Source organism: Caretta caretta, chromosome 1 (assembly GCF_965140235.1).
Source record: "Caretta caretta isolate rCarCar2 chromosome 1, rCarCar1.hap1, whole genome shotgun sequence".
NCBI classification, from domain to species: domain Eukaryota; kingdom Metazoa; phylum Chordata; order Testudines; family Cheloniidae; genus Caretta; species Caretta caretta.
Window position 1 is genome coordinate 288,826,465 of NC_134206.1, and position 14,976 is coordinate 288,841,440.

At 39.5% G+C, this 14,976-nt stretch overlaps 1 protein-coding gene across 5 annotated transcripts in view; it reads right to left on the reverse strand.

The window, feature by feature from the left end:
* Positions 1-2,383: 2,383 nt before the first annotated feature.
* LOC125630218 (solute carrier family 35 member E3) overlaps positions 2,384-14,976 on the reverse strand; it is a 78,944-nt gene continuing 66,351 nt past the window's right edge. For all 5 annotated transcript variants that reach the window (XM_075124369.1, XM_075124368.1, XM_048835850.2 and 2 more), the window contains one exon: positions 2,384-11,999. In XM_075124369.1, the coding sequence (XP_074980470.1) occupies positions 11,427-11,999 (573 nt within the window). In that variant the 3' untranslated portion in view covers positions 2,384-11,426. The remainder of the gene's footprint in view (positions 12,000-14,976) is intronic.

The window sequence follows — 14,976 nt, forward strand, 5'->3', positions numbered from 1 at the left end:
GCTATTGAGTAAAACAATATAGGTCACTTAGAAGTAGTAACTAAGTAGATAGGTTGCCTCTCTCCCCCTGCCCCCCATTTTTCTACATAACTCTATATTTGTTACTCAACTGTGAAGAGGTCAGCAACATCTCTGGGACTTTCATTTTTTTTTTTTAATTTAATATCCCGTCTACACCACAATTTTTAAACTATGTCAGAACTCTTAACACCCAAGAGTTTAGCTTCAGGTGTGGTGTGGACTGGGGGCTTTATTTCTGGGGAGCTGTGTTAAGTCAATCCTTCTAAGCACAAATAGAAGGCTACCAAAGAGAAAAGTGTCTCTCTCCAAACCAGGGAGTGAACAAGGTTTGGAATTATTGCATAAAGACATGCAGTAGTTTCTATTTATATACATACACAAATATCCCTGCAGTTCTTAAAATTCACCATGTGGTCATCCAAATATACACACCTTGTATCATTCTGCACCAGATGAGGTGAAGGATCCCAAAAATGTGTAATAAATATCACATATGCAGTTCTAAACCTTTGACTGTGTACTCACGACAGTATTTTTTCAAACATACATATTGTGACAAAGTTCCTCCTCTACCTTGGTGGGTCCTGTGCTTATTGGCGGATTTTGCTCGCCTCAGAGATTCACAGGAGCCCTCAGTTTGGCCACTTTTGTGGCTCAAATCTGCCATTCACTCAGATACTCTTTTTCCCCATGCTGGCCAATGATGAGGTTAAGAACAATCCCCGCAGTTTCTGCTGATCCACCCTGTGGGTCGGGGACCAGCTCAGAGACCTTCACCTCTGGTGGAAGCTCCTGTGTTGGATTAGGAGTTGGGAGGTTTGGGGGAAACCCGGGCCCGCCCTCTACCCCGGGTTCCAGCCCAGGGCCCCATGGACTGCAGCTGTCTAGAGTGCCTCCTGGAACAGCTGCACGACAGCTACAATTCCCTGGGCTACTTCTCCTTGGCCTCCTCCCAACATCTTCTTTGTCCTCACCACAGGATCTTCTTCCTGATGTCTGTTAACGCTTGTACTCCTCAGTCCTCCAGCAACACGTCCTCTCACTCCCAGCTCCTTACGCGCACACCTCACTAACTGGAGTGACAGCCTTTTTAAACCAGGTGTCCTAATTAGCCTTAATTAATTCTAGCAGCTTCCCATTGGCTACAGGTGTCTTAATTAGCCTGTCTGCCTTAATTAGTTCTAGAAAGTTCCTGAGTGTTCTGGAATAGGAAGGAGGGTATAAGAATGAGAAACAGAGGCTGCTAGACCACCTCTCTCTACTCACATCAAGAACATTTGAAATAGAAAGGAAGCATCATTGAACTGGAGGGGGTTCTGGCTGAAGTAATCCAGTCAGACTGCTGTAAGCTTATGCTGAGACTATTTTGCTTTTAAGTATACTTAGCTTGTTAAATTAGGTATTAGTTTGCCTTTTATTCTCTTTGTAACCAATTCTGACTTTTATGCCTCATTACTTGCAATCACTTAAAATCTATCTTTCTGTAGTTAATAAACTTGTTTTATCTAAACCCGTGTGTGTTTGGATTCAGGTGTTTGAGAACCTCCACTTGAGATAACAGGATTTTGCATGCTAATGGCTGAGAGTGAACTGGGCAGGAGTAGTTGTTCTCACAGCAAAGCAGTGTAAAAGGCATTCCAGACTGGGGAATTGAGGGGACACAGCTGTTCAGCAATACACACATGGTTCAAGCTAATTAGTTGTTAAACTGTTTTTTAAACTGGTTTAAAAGCCACTGTCACATAAAAAAATTACTTTAAAGTAACCTCATGGGCGACGCGACTCTAAAGTAACCTCATAGGCTTGGCCCGAGCACGGGAAGCTCCCTAGAAGGGTGGGAGGGCCACCGGTGCCAGGACCATAGCCCTGCCCCCTGCTCCATCCCAAAGCCTGCCCCCCACTCGGTCCCCCGCCCACTGCCTGTGCTTCTCTGCCCCGTTCTCCCAAGGGCTCCCCTTCCTGCGCAGCTCATGCCTCTTGGAGCGAAGAGACACGAGCGGTGGGAACCATGGGGGACGAGGTTAAGAGGCATGAGAGGCCGGGGGCCTCAGGTGAAGAGGCAGCATGGGCAGGACCACAGGGAAAGAGCGAGACATAGGAGCAGGGCCTCAGGGTGAAGTGCGGGCCGGGGCATGGCCCAGGCACCCTTTCAGCAGCGGCGCAGCCTGTTTGAGGAAACTTAAGCCTCCCTTGGACTATTATACCCACCGTCCACGAGTACCTTTCTTACCCAACAGCCTCTTAGATTACTAAAATGGAAACAACGAATTTACTTTTCATTTGTTCATCTCTCATCTTGGACAAGTCACCACTTCTTCTAATCATTTCACTTTCCGGTTCTGATACAATCATACCATGCTGGTTTATAGCAGTTGAAAACAATGCAAGGGTTTTTATTGGTTTAAAAACTGTTTCCACGGATGTTCAAAAGTACAGGGGAACACTTGCAAAAGCGTGGGGAAATTAATAGTTTTTGTTTAGGATTTTTTTTTTTATATAAAGGAGTCATGACTAAATTTTGCATTAAACTTTGTGATCACAGAGCGCTTTGGAGACATCATCACATTTAACCACCACTTTCTAGCAAATGAAATAATGATAATACAATGATCTATAGACAACATTGCTATTCAATTTTAATACCTTCGATAAATAGATTTAGTTTTATGTAGCTGTTACCCTTTCTAAATCAGCTAGATAATCAAACCTGATATCCAGATCCTCTTGAATACATATGATGGTTTTTCCAAATTTAATTCAAATCTTTATTTAAAAGTGCTAATATGCATTAGTTGATAGCACTTAATTGAAATAAGCCCTGCAGTATCAATAGTGCTTAAATATCTAACCAGTAAGTTGGCTACTGCTAAACTTTGTTTTGACTCTGAGACTTTTATAGGATAACACCAGTAGATATTCACAAACAAGAAAATTTCCCCTTCTCTCTAACCCATTCACAAATAACTTAAGACTTACTTAAATTTTGGAAATCGTAGTATCTATACTTATCTTAAAGTATGTTATGAAGACTTGAAATCTGAAACATAAAAGCAATTTTTGTTGATGTCTTGGATAGTACTAATTTTGAACCAGGCACACTGTTCTAAAGAGATGAATTTAGAACTGACACAGGAACCATGCTAATGAAATACCTAAAACGTCTAGGGCCCTCTGAAATCAGTTTTATTATTGTGGATCTTTGGATTTATTTATTTCATTAAAAAAAAAAAAATTCCATCTATGTCTTTAATCAAAATTGTTTGATGGACATTGACAATTAAATAGCCTTTCTATAAATTCATTAAAATGTTCAGAATTGGATTGCAATGGGAAAAAAATGATTTTACCAAAAAATCCTATAATTAAACAAAACATCCTGCAGATACACAGTACATAGTAAAAGTAACACATTTTAAAACACTTCTTAAAGTAGCACTCAGTAATATGACCAAAATTACTTTGCTGAACAATAACACAAGTCACCAGAAGAAAGAGCCTCTTACCGTGTCAATTTACCTGAATTCAGATTTGAATAATTAAAAAAATGCACTCAAAACAATTTATCCTTGCAGCAGTCATTGTTGCCATTTTAAATTAATGTAAGTACTTTAAAGCTTCCTATAGTCTGAAGGAATGCTTCATTTCAAATTTGATTAAATCATTTCAAAATATCAAATCAACTGTTTATTGCTGAGTAGCATTACAAACTGACGCTTAAATATTATTTTTGCCATCTCTGGCAGACATCTGCATTGTGGTACAATATGGCTAGCCTTTTAGTATTTTTGTCAGAAAGTGATTCCCCTCTTGGCTGTAAATAGATTTTTATATTTCCCTAAAGCTTCTCTCTGTCTTTACAGAGCTTACAGGGAAGATGTAAGGTAGGGCAACCTCTGCTACTTTAGGCACAGTCATAATCTTCCAATAAGTGCTAAGATCCAGTGGACTTAAGATAGGGTCATTCTGAGTACTGTGCAGAAACAACAACTATTGTTCATGCACTTCTGGTTAAGGGAGGTGAGAGGTGGTAGCTCGCTATACTGATCAATGTTTTGTTGCATGGCTGGAGTCTGCAACTCCCAACATGAAACTGACACAGCAAGGAACTGAATTCCCAGAAGTTGCCCTTAAATCCCAGATGCTGGCTCTTCTCCCCTAACTCTTGCACTCCCTTGTGTCCCTAGCCCCCTGCACCTCCTCCCCATTAAATCCCTTGCCCCCCATGCCCTCCTCCTCACTGCTCTTACCTCCAGCAGCTGCACATAGCTCAGCCATGCAGCCCACCCTGCCCACCTGCTTCTGTGATCCTAGATTCTGTGTTATTGTTTTAATTCTGCGATTCCATCAGTGTTCTCGTTATCACAGATACCATAGGCCCTAAAACCCCAAGAACACAAAATAAAACATGGAAATTGGTATGGAAGAGGCACAAGGACCTCTTTTGTTTGTTGTACTGTAAGAATAATTTCAAATCACTGTACCAATGGTACTTGATTCCTATATGCTTTGAATGCACAGAAGTCAAGTCTATGAAGGAATATAAGACCATTATTGAAAACTCTGTAGTCTTAAAGATTTAATTCATGTCTAGGTCAGGGGTTCTCAGCCTTTTCCTTTCTGAGGCTCCCTGCAACGTGCTATAAAAACTCCATGACCCACCTGTTCCACAACTGTTTTTCTGCATATAAAAGCCAGAGCTGGCGTTAGAAGGTAGCAAGCATGGCAACTGCCCAGGCCCGAAGCCACAGAGGGCCCCGTATAGTAAATTGCTCAGGCCTTCAGCTTTCTGCCTTGGGCCCCAGCGTGTCTAATGCCTGCCCTGCTTGGCAGACTCCCTGAAACCTGCTTGAAGACCCCTGATTGAGAACCACTGATCAAGGTCACCCATCCAGTCATTCACCTTTGTGGGTTCCTTACTCACAGCCAAACTGTATCCATAACCAAATACAGATTTCTCTTAGGGCCTCTGGTCATGCAGCTAGTCCCTCTACTGAATAAACTCCAATATGACCAGCACAAAGAACTAATCCTGAACCCCTTGGCTGCAGCCAGAGATTCAATAGCACTCTAGCTGGGAAAAGTGTTGCTGCTGAAGGACTTTTTCTACTACAGCACTGTCAGGGGGCAACGACTCACCGCTGCAGTGCCTCCTGCTGGTTGTCCAGGGAATTAGCTCTTTTCAGCCAGGAGTGCCCTCTGCCAGTCGGTGTCTCGCCTGCTGCTGGACCTGTGCCCCTCCCGGACCCCGGTGCCCTTTTAGATTAGGGTTCTGCCCCCTGGCTACTGTCAATCATCATCTAGCCCCTGCTCCCGGGGCAGACTGTAGTCTGTACCACTCATCATCGGCAAGGGGGGTTGGACCAGCTGCCTCTGTCTAGGTCTGGGCTGCTCCTCTGCAGCCTTAGTACCCTTTCGTGGGCCTTCACCTCGGCCTGCAGCGTGGGACTCTGCTAGGCTGGAGCTCCCCAGCTCCCTCTGCCCTTCCCCGGCACTGCTCTGCCCTAGGTACCCTCCTCAGCTTCCTAGGCAGCCAGCCTCCTCTCTCCATGTAGCTAGAGAGTCTGTCTGTCTCAGCTCCTGGCTAACAGCCCTCTTATAGGGCCAGCTGTGGCCTAATTGGGGTATGGCCCCACCTGTGGCTACTTCCCCCAACCAGCCTAACTTTCCTCCAGCTATAGCCCTCTCTTAGGGCTGTTTTAAGCCCTTCAAGGCACAGCATGGTAACCACCCCACCACAGGCACCTTTAGAATTTTCAGATAACTCTCAGCTATCTTATCTCTACTTTTTTGTTTACTACTTTTTGTAGTTTTAGCTTGCAAATTTCATTAAGAGAGGGGAAAGAGAAAACTCCAATCTTATGACTTTCCTATAAACCTTCCTGCGCTTCTGCCCCACTCCATCATCACAAGATCTCTGCTCTTTTAAAATGCAACTACACTTAAAAATATTATCTTTTTATCTAAATGTTAAAACTTACCTTACAGGTGTCTAAATGCCCCAACAACTGTGTGGGTGAAACCAGACAACCACTAGGTTCTCAAATGAATTCACACACAAAAATGATAAAAAAAACAAACACCCAATCACCTGTGCCTGAACACTTTTCACAAAGTGATCACATTATATCTGACGTATCACTCCTCATCCTCCTCAAAGGAAACCTGAACAACATTTTCAAGAGATGAGCTTGGAAGCTTAAATTCACAACTCTGGTAGACACTAAAATTCCTGGCCTGAACAGACACTGGATTTATGGTTCATGACAATCATCTGCAATCCACTAACTCCCTCTTTTTGACTTATGACTGCAGAGGTGTTAAACAGACCACTCTACCTTGAATGGTCCCTTAGATTAGAATATGTGCTAACTACTTACACTAAACAATCTGTTCCACCTTGCATTTAGCTGTGATGCTACGAGTACCTGTCTCTGACCTGAAGAAAAACTCGAAAGCTCGTCTCACCCCAACAGAAGTTTTGTCCAATAAAAGATATTACCTCACCCACCTTGTCTCTCCTCCTGTCCACCCCCCACCTCCACCCCCCTCCCACTCAATAAATTAAAACTGGCAAACATTGCTAAGTCTCCGAAAATACAAGAATATTTACAAGTGATAAATTAAGAGTTAAAGGTAACCTGATATTAAATAAGTACAATTTCAGAGAGCTCACCATACAAGTAATATGCCTGTGAACTTTCTTTTGCATTGATTACTGCACAAAATAAAGTAATAAAGGTAAATAAGACAGGGAGATGTTCTGAAGGTTGCTCACCATTAACCCTGCTTTGGGTTTAATTTGCCTAGTTTTAGAAAAACTGGAGTATAATTCATGATGAACTCTAGGTCCGCAACATATGGGTCAGATACATGTGAAAAACTGAGTCGGGTGCAGACTTCAACTTGGGACTTCAATATAGAAAATTGGCATTTGACAGGATTACTGAGGTGCTCCAATTTATTTTTAAGACATGTTTATGAATGCCATTCTCAGACTTATTAGCAAAGTACTGGAAAAGTACTTGAAAATTTTCATTCAGGTACATGGTATCTTCTCTACTTTCTTTTCAATCTCTGAATCTTGAAAGAAAGCCTCACAAGATTAGAATGTTGAGAGGATATGATAGGAAACCCTGATAACTTGGTTTCTTAGGACAGCTGCCACGTCGTAGGAGTGTCTTTGCTTTTACGTAAATAGCATATATTTTGGGGTAAAGCTTGGTTTTTTACAATATGAGGAAAATTTATAAATTTTTTTTGGTGATAAAGTACTTCATATGCAGCACTCAAGAATGCACATAGTACTCCTGGAAGACCTAATTCAGACAGAAATATATTGATTTTCCATGACACAGAAGTCTGCCCAAGGACATGGAAGCCCTGACATATCCAGTTCCACAGTGCTGTGAGGAGGGGAAAAGATTTTACTGGCCCATTTCCACAATTTGTACAAAAAAAATTCTTTATCCTTTAACTGTCAGAAGATTTCCTAGTCAAACTATTACAAAATCAATTTGGCTATGGGCAGGTTCCTAGCATTCCAAGGGTTACACAGAATAGCCTACACTAGGAATCCAACTTTGTGGACTGCTTATTTGTTTATTCCTTTGCTAAACTTGACAACTAAGCAAAGGGTACCCTACTCTAAGGGGGGAAAAATATTCTTTATAAAAGGAAATTATATAATCGACTTCTCCAAAGCAGGGAATGATGAAAAATAAATACCCACTGTGGTAACTAGAGGGGCAATTCTCTAGGAAGAGGCGGCAGTATTTTGTTATGATGCAAACTGTATGAGAGAGAGTTAAAACTCTTAGTAGCAACAGTATTTACTGCCTCCTTCTGAACATATGACTTTACACTGATATTTCCTTATTCTCTATAGCCCCCACTCCTCTTAACAGCCCCCAGATCACTTTCCTGTTTGGTTCTGATCTCCTGCATCCAACACAGAAGTTGTCTGCAAGTTTTATCATAGTTATATTTATGAAGTAACACACCATAATAACAGGTCAGAGTCGCAGCCATGTTAGTCTGTATTCGCGACAAGGAGTACTTGTGGCACATTAGAGACTAACAAATTTATTTGAGCATAAGTTTTTGTGAGCTACAGCTCACTTCTTCGGATCTAAGGTGCCACAAGTACTCCTTTCTTTTTACCGTAATAATAAGCGGCCGCTGTGCAGGGAGATGCTTTACAAAAAGAAGTTTTGTAGGTTTAAGAATAACCCTCAACTACAAAGAAGCATCTGCCTGAAGACGGAATGGTGTTTCTGTATTGTGACAGAAGCAGCACCACAGAAATCCTGCCACCATCGCTATAGCCTATTCCAAAATTCTATAGGTTACTCCATCCCTATTGAAATGTCTGGGCCCTTCTTTCCAATACACATTGATTAGAAAAGGCTGTACATGAGAGAGAGGCAACCAAATCCTTTTGGAGGAAGGGAGGCAGGCTGCTCTCTTTAAGAGCATTCATGGTGTTGCTCCCCAAGTGACTAAGGGCTTGTCTACATTACCCGCAGGAGCAGGATCGACAGGCAGCGATCAATCCAGCAGGGGTCGATTTATCGTGTCTACTCTAGATACAATAAATCAACCAGCGAGCGCTGTCCTGTTGACTCTGGTATCCACTGGAGCGAGAGGCGGAGGCGGAGTTGACGGGGGAGCATCAGCTATCGACTCACCGCAGCGAAGACACCGCAGTGAGATCTAAGTACGTTGACTTCAGCAACGTTATTCGCGTAGCTGAAGTTGCGTAACTTAGATCAATTCCCCCCTCCCACACCCTTCCCCACGTGTGGGCCAGGCCTAAGAGAAGGGACAAAGCTGAAGAGACTATATGCCCAGACAGTTTTATTGGAGACTAACTTTATCCTTCCAGCTAGCAAACTGCTGAAATTTAAGAATCTGTAAGTGATCAAAATTTAAAAAGGAAAACACCACAAAAAATTGTTTTGTTCACTTATTTGCAATAGTACAATATGAGTCATTTATGTCCATAATTCAAAAAGTACTAGAAAAATGTAAAAATAAGTAAGTCTTAGTAAAATGAAACCTCACTGCAGTCCTTGGCAATTCAATCTTTTTTCAGAAGTGAGGATAGAAGAATACTTATTGTGCGGTTTAGTAAGATTTAACTGTATAATTTCTGGTTCTGTTAATTGCTCTGTAATCTGCTTTTCTATATCCCTGTCTCTAGTGTCTCTCAGGCGTGGTCTACACATACCAGTATAACTATTACAGTTAGGGGTGTGATCTTTTACCAGAACAGCTACAGCAGTACAGCCCCTACTGCAGACACAGTTATACCCATTCCCATGAGGAAATAATTTATAACAAATAATTTATAATGCTATAAGTATAATCATACTGGTATAGCTGTGTCCAACTTAGAGGAGATGTACCCCTTAACCAACGATTAGCATTCATGTTGCATTCCCCGTCAATACCCAGCCCAAACTGGGAAAGCTAATGATCCAACCAGCAGACCAAATTCGGTGATGAATCCTGGTCACTTGCCACATATGTTAAAATGACGACTGATATACTGAAAATCGTATAACTTTTGTTTACACCGGGCCTCAGTATCTGAAGTCACTAAATGAACGGTGCTCCCATTTTCACCATTCTTTATTGGTTAAACTACTTTGGAATGCTGCCCTTGAAATCAGAAAGCCCCAAAATCTGCATGTCTCTTCTCAATATTACACTCTGCAAGAGGACCTCATTAAGCAAGAGAAGAAAGCCACATTTTTGCACAATAGTCTCGTCAAAATGATCCAAAACCTTATATTTTTATCCTCAAAATACCAGTTCAACTGAGTAACTTAACAGCATTTTTAAAAAAATTCTATGTAAATACACACTTTCACTGCCTTCTTGGAATTCATCACAAACACAAAATGTTCAGCAACATAAAAAGTACAGAGAAATTTCACAAGACAGAGAATTTGGGAGGGGGGGTGGTGGAGGAGAGGGCAAGTATGGTGAGATTTTTTAAAATTCATTACTGAAAAGAGTTACCAAGGAACTGGACACACTAGTTTTAAGGATATTTAATTTTACAGATTTTTCATTTTTTGTCCAAAAAGGTAGTATCAAAATTTTGATCAACATTTTATATTAAAGTCTGATTTCAGTATATAACCGGCCAATCTACCACCTCACAACTCTTCAATATTCAGAAAAACCCTTACAAAAACAGAGAATCACAGATTCAATTAAAAAAACCTACTGAACTAAAAAACCACCCTTATGCAAAATATCACCGTGCTGTTTTTGCTCTCTCTGAAGGGTTTGGTATATTTGGTCTTATTTAAATGAACGTAATGCTCATGAAATGTGGTACACTGACAACACTGGACACAGGTACAATAGAAGTATAAAATTCCCCAACACTGCTCCACTAATGTGTTTTCATAGCGAACGTGGTTTTTTCTTTTGTTTTTTTTAAAGTCACCATGTCCATTGAGTCCTTGGCCCCCTCTGCTGGGCCAGTCAAATGTGCCAAACTCAGATGTGGTTACTTATCTATTAGCAACAGGACAGACTACCAAATCATATGAAACAGGTCTCAAAATCATTTCACAGGAGTGATGTGACAAACATCTTCGGTTACTACCAATCAAAGCTGAATTCAAATCAATTACTTATCAATAGTAATCATTTGTATAGCACCTGAAACGTACACTTGCATTTTACTGAAATAAAAGGCTAGTCTCTACCCAAATTTCATTCTTCCCTCATTCCAATTTTTGGTCTAAATTAATTATTCTAATTCTTTACTAACTTTCACATCTTCTGGTGATCTGAAGTGGTCTCAGAAATATTTCCCCCAATTTACCTACTTCGATAAATAAACTGAATTCTCAGCAATGACCAAGTCAAAATTTTATTTTTCAAAATAGGAATTTTCCTAGGGATTTCTTAAGAAGTTCTGATTTTCCCCAATGACTTGGCTAAGGAACAAATACTGGAATTTGTAGAAAGATGGGAAGGTTGAAATTATGAAATCTATTAATTCTTACTGAGGAAAAGAAAATTGAAATGAAACTTGAGAACTCTCTCATTTCTCAAAAGCATTAAATTCATTATTTTAAAATGGATATTCTATACAGTTGTACAAGAGTCATTACTGATCTGCTTGTGATGTGTAATTCTTGTTGTGACAGATCCCCTAACATGGAAATAAGTTTCAGGAATTTGGGTATTTTAAAATCTCCCCAAATGCCTTATGAAGACATCAACTTTTCATTAAAATCAAAAGAAAGAAAAATCAACCAAAATACGTTTTTAGTTAAACATACAAAAATAGTTTCTTACTCTCTTAATTGTAAGAGTCTATGGAAATTTCTATGGAAGGTCTGTTGAAACTTTGTTGCACAGTTATGCTGAAGTTCCTTCTAACTAAAATAAGTTAGCACAATCATCTGAATTGGCTGTCTACAGACTGGACAGGGTTTATTCCGCTTTTTCAGTTTCCTTGCACAAGTAAAACATGACATAAGATGTCCTGTCTTGCCATGAACTATACAGCCATTTTTAGGTCTGCTCTGACATATGACACAGGGCTCTATGCTAGAAAGGGGTAGACTGCATTCCATACTTTCCTCTTTGTCTTCTGACTCTTTTTTCTCAGGTTCTTTGCAATCCTCTTGGCTGCTACAAAACATATTGCTAGATGTAGATGGCTGAGAGTATTCCTCACTTTCCTGGGATTCAGAAGTTTGTGCTGTTGTATCCTCACTTTCTTCAACACTTAGTTCTTTATCTTCATTCATTTTCACTTTCTTACAGTCGGGAACATCAAAACCCTCTTCACGTTCTAGCTGTGTGGAACTTTCCAATTTTCGCTTTTCAGATTTGTCGTCATTCTTTTCATCAGGAAGCCAGTCCTCACGAAGAGCCCAGCATCTGGGGCAATGCCGCGGAAGGGGAGGGTTCATTTCATTGCATTTAGTGCACTTCCAATAATCCTTTAGTGAATTAAAAGTTAAACAGTTAAGCTATTTGGCATTCCTACTATTATAGAAAAAAAACTAAAGGAGATTATAGTTTCTTTATGTTACTGCTAAAGTATTTACTCAATATTTGTAAACAAAATTGGTCAATCATCACATTTTAAGGCAGAAAGAGCTTTAGGAAGAGGAAAGTTAAGATCAATTACACCACAATTTCTCGATCTTGTAATGATAGCACATATGATTTTTTTTCCCCTCCTTGCAATTAAAAATTTGGGTGTAAAACTCTCTCAAAACTGAACAAGTAAACAACTATGCCAAGGAAAATATGTTACACAGGCAGTGTACCAAAACTGTATACAGTTAGTACTATCATTAGAGCTAGACTCAAATCTATTCCATGATTTGTTTTAGCAACTGATCTTCTACCTCTCTAATGTAAGTTTGCACATTACACAGACTATCTGCATATATATTTCCAGAAAAATAAAACTATGTTAAAGTGATATTATGGTTGCAACTACTTATCAGTAATTTAGGAAAAAACACATTACAGGGATGCTGTAATTATCCTAAAACCAAGCATTATAAACCCAGGATATTCTGAGTTAAGGTTAAACATAAAAGAAATCCAAACATGTTAAGGTATAGAAATGCACCTTTAGGGCACTCAAATACCTTTAGGTCTGCCTTGTAATAACACCATATACTAAACTCATTTACAGAACAAGATTCCACTTTATGTTGTACGTAGCAGTACATTATACTGGAACCTCTCTTACGCTGCCTTCATGATCCCAGAACATTATGGTTCTTTAAATAAAAGTCTCTAGCCGTTAGGTTACTGAGCCTTGAAAATTTGAACAGAGTGTAACTGATGCAATGTCGTCTGTCTCCATTTGCAGAACCTGAAACAATTCCAAGGGGTATGTGACCTGATTCATTTATCTTAGAGGGTGCTAACTATCACCCAATAATAATACTTCAAACATCAACACTTAACTCATTATTCAAAGCATATACAAAAGGAGAAGGAAAATCATACTGTGAAGATCTGTAATGTACTGTGAGTGACAGCTTATTCTGGTACCACCAGTCAGTGGCCTTGGGACAAGTATCCCATTGTTTTCTGTCTCCAGTCAAGGAAAAACCTAGCAGACCGCAGAGGAGCATCTGGGTTCCTCCAAAAAGCCAGTGGAGCACATGAGCCTCACTGAATGGAGCCTGAGATCCAGGAGGATGTGTGAACCTATTTTGAGTATCTGCACAATCTACTGAGAGCGCCATATCATGTGACAGAATTTATTCTGTGTACAGAACTTGAGAAGTATCACTGCTGTTCCCCCCTCCCCCAATCTAACCTGTTTGTGATTAAGCCATTTTTGTGTTTGTTGTCCCAGGTCAGATTAACCTGATTTTCCTACCCACTCCCAATAGTATTAGGAAACATTTAGGATTAATGATAATTTTCTGCCATTATTTTTCTTAACTGAAAGTTTACACCTGTAAGTAAGAGAGTCTGGTGCATACAATCTTCTTTGGAGAAACTCAAAGAATTGCCCTGTTTCAAAATGGCTGCCATTACCCATTGTTCTTAATGTAAATGAGATCACAGGTCAATATCATCGTTACAAATGGCTATAGCCTCCCATTGTTCCCAAGGAGATGACAACCTGCCTTTAGCAGGTAGACCCTATGAGATCACAAGGCGGAGAGTAATATTTGGTTGTACTGAGAACAATTAGCTCTTCTCAAAAATTACCAACTGGGGGAAACCTGTGGCTTCAGTACAACTGAAAACAACTGAAGGTGGCAGCTATTTTGAAAGAGCACTTTTTTCTGAAATTCTCTGAAGAACACTATTCTCCAGTCTCTGCTGAAGGAAAAACTTCCAATTATGAATACTGTGAAAAAACGATCAGTAATCCTAAAATTTTTTTTCAAGTGTAGTCTACTCAAGATTTCAGTGAGTTTAAACTATATGAAATGTTTGAAATGTGTGCATTATTCAAGAGCCTTCCCCAAAAAACCTCAATTTGACTAACACTGGATGCTCAACTCCTTAAAAGACATTTTAAAATTCATTTTCACTCCTAAAGGTATTTAACAAATTTATATAAATTCCATTCTCAGAGTGTTGTAATTTTGGGGAGTGGCAAACTTAACCTTAACTATGGAGCTGCAACTGGGAATACCATAATTAAATGCTTGTTTTAGATGCCTTTTTCTACTCAGACATGAACTGTGAATGAAGAGCAATAAGAAATAAAGGTATATCACCTATTTAAATCTAGACAAAGTAACTTTAAAAATATTCTGTTTGACATTTAAAAACAAAAAACAAAAAAAAAAACCTCCTTATATTCCCAGAGGTATCATTACAGCTGGCTCCACAGTACGAGCATGATTAAGGCAGCTCAGCCAATGACATGATCTGGATCACTAATTCTCCTATGCAACTCTGAGTTCATAATGGCAATTTAAAGAAATGTTCCACGCTTTAGTATTTAGCTTTAAAGACATGTCAAATTCTGAATTCAGATATTCTGACAAGCCAATGTGCTGAAATTTAAAAAACTTTACTATACACAAAAAAAAAATACAGAAACTGATCTTTTCAATCTTCTAGACAATTTTAAAACAGTTCCTTTATCCTTAGTGAATTTTCAATATACAATTTTTTGCTATTTTCTTTATTTCACTCAGATTGGACACTGAAATTAAAAGTGGCCAGTTTTATTTTGTTTTCTTGTAGACAAAAACAATGCTAGCTTTTGGTTTCCAAAAAAATTAAAAAGCTTTTTTTTAAAAAAAATCCTTCCTTTGTGTTTTAAACAAAAAGTTAGATCTAGGCTCTAAATTGTGTGCCCCTTACTCTGAGTGAGCCAGTAAAATTTGAAATTCCTGTATCCACAACTTTAAAATGGCAGAGAGAAAGACTGATTTATAGGTCGGTAACTGAAAGACCTCAAACTATCATTTTCCTTTTAAT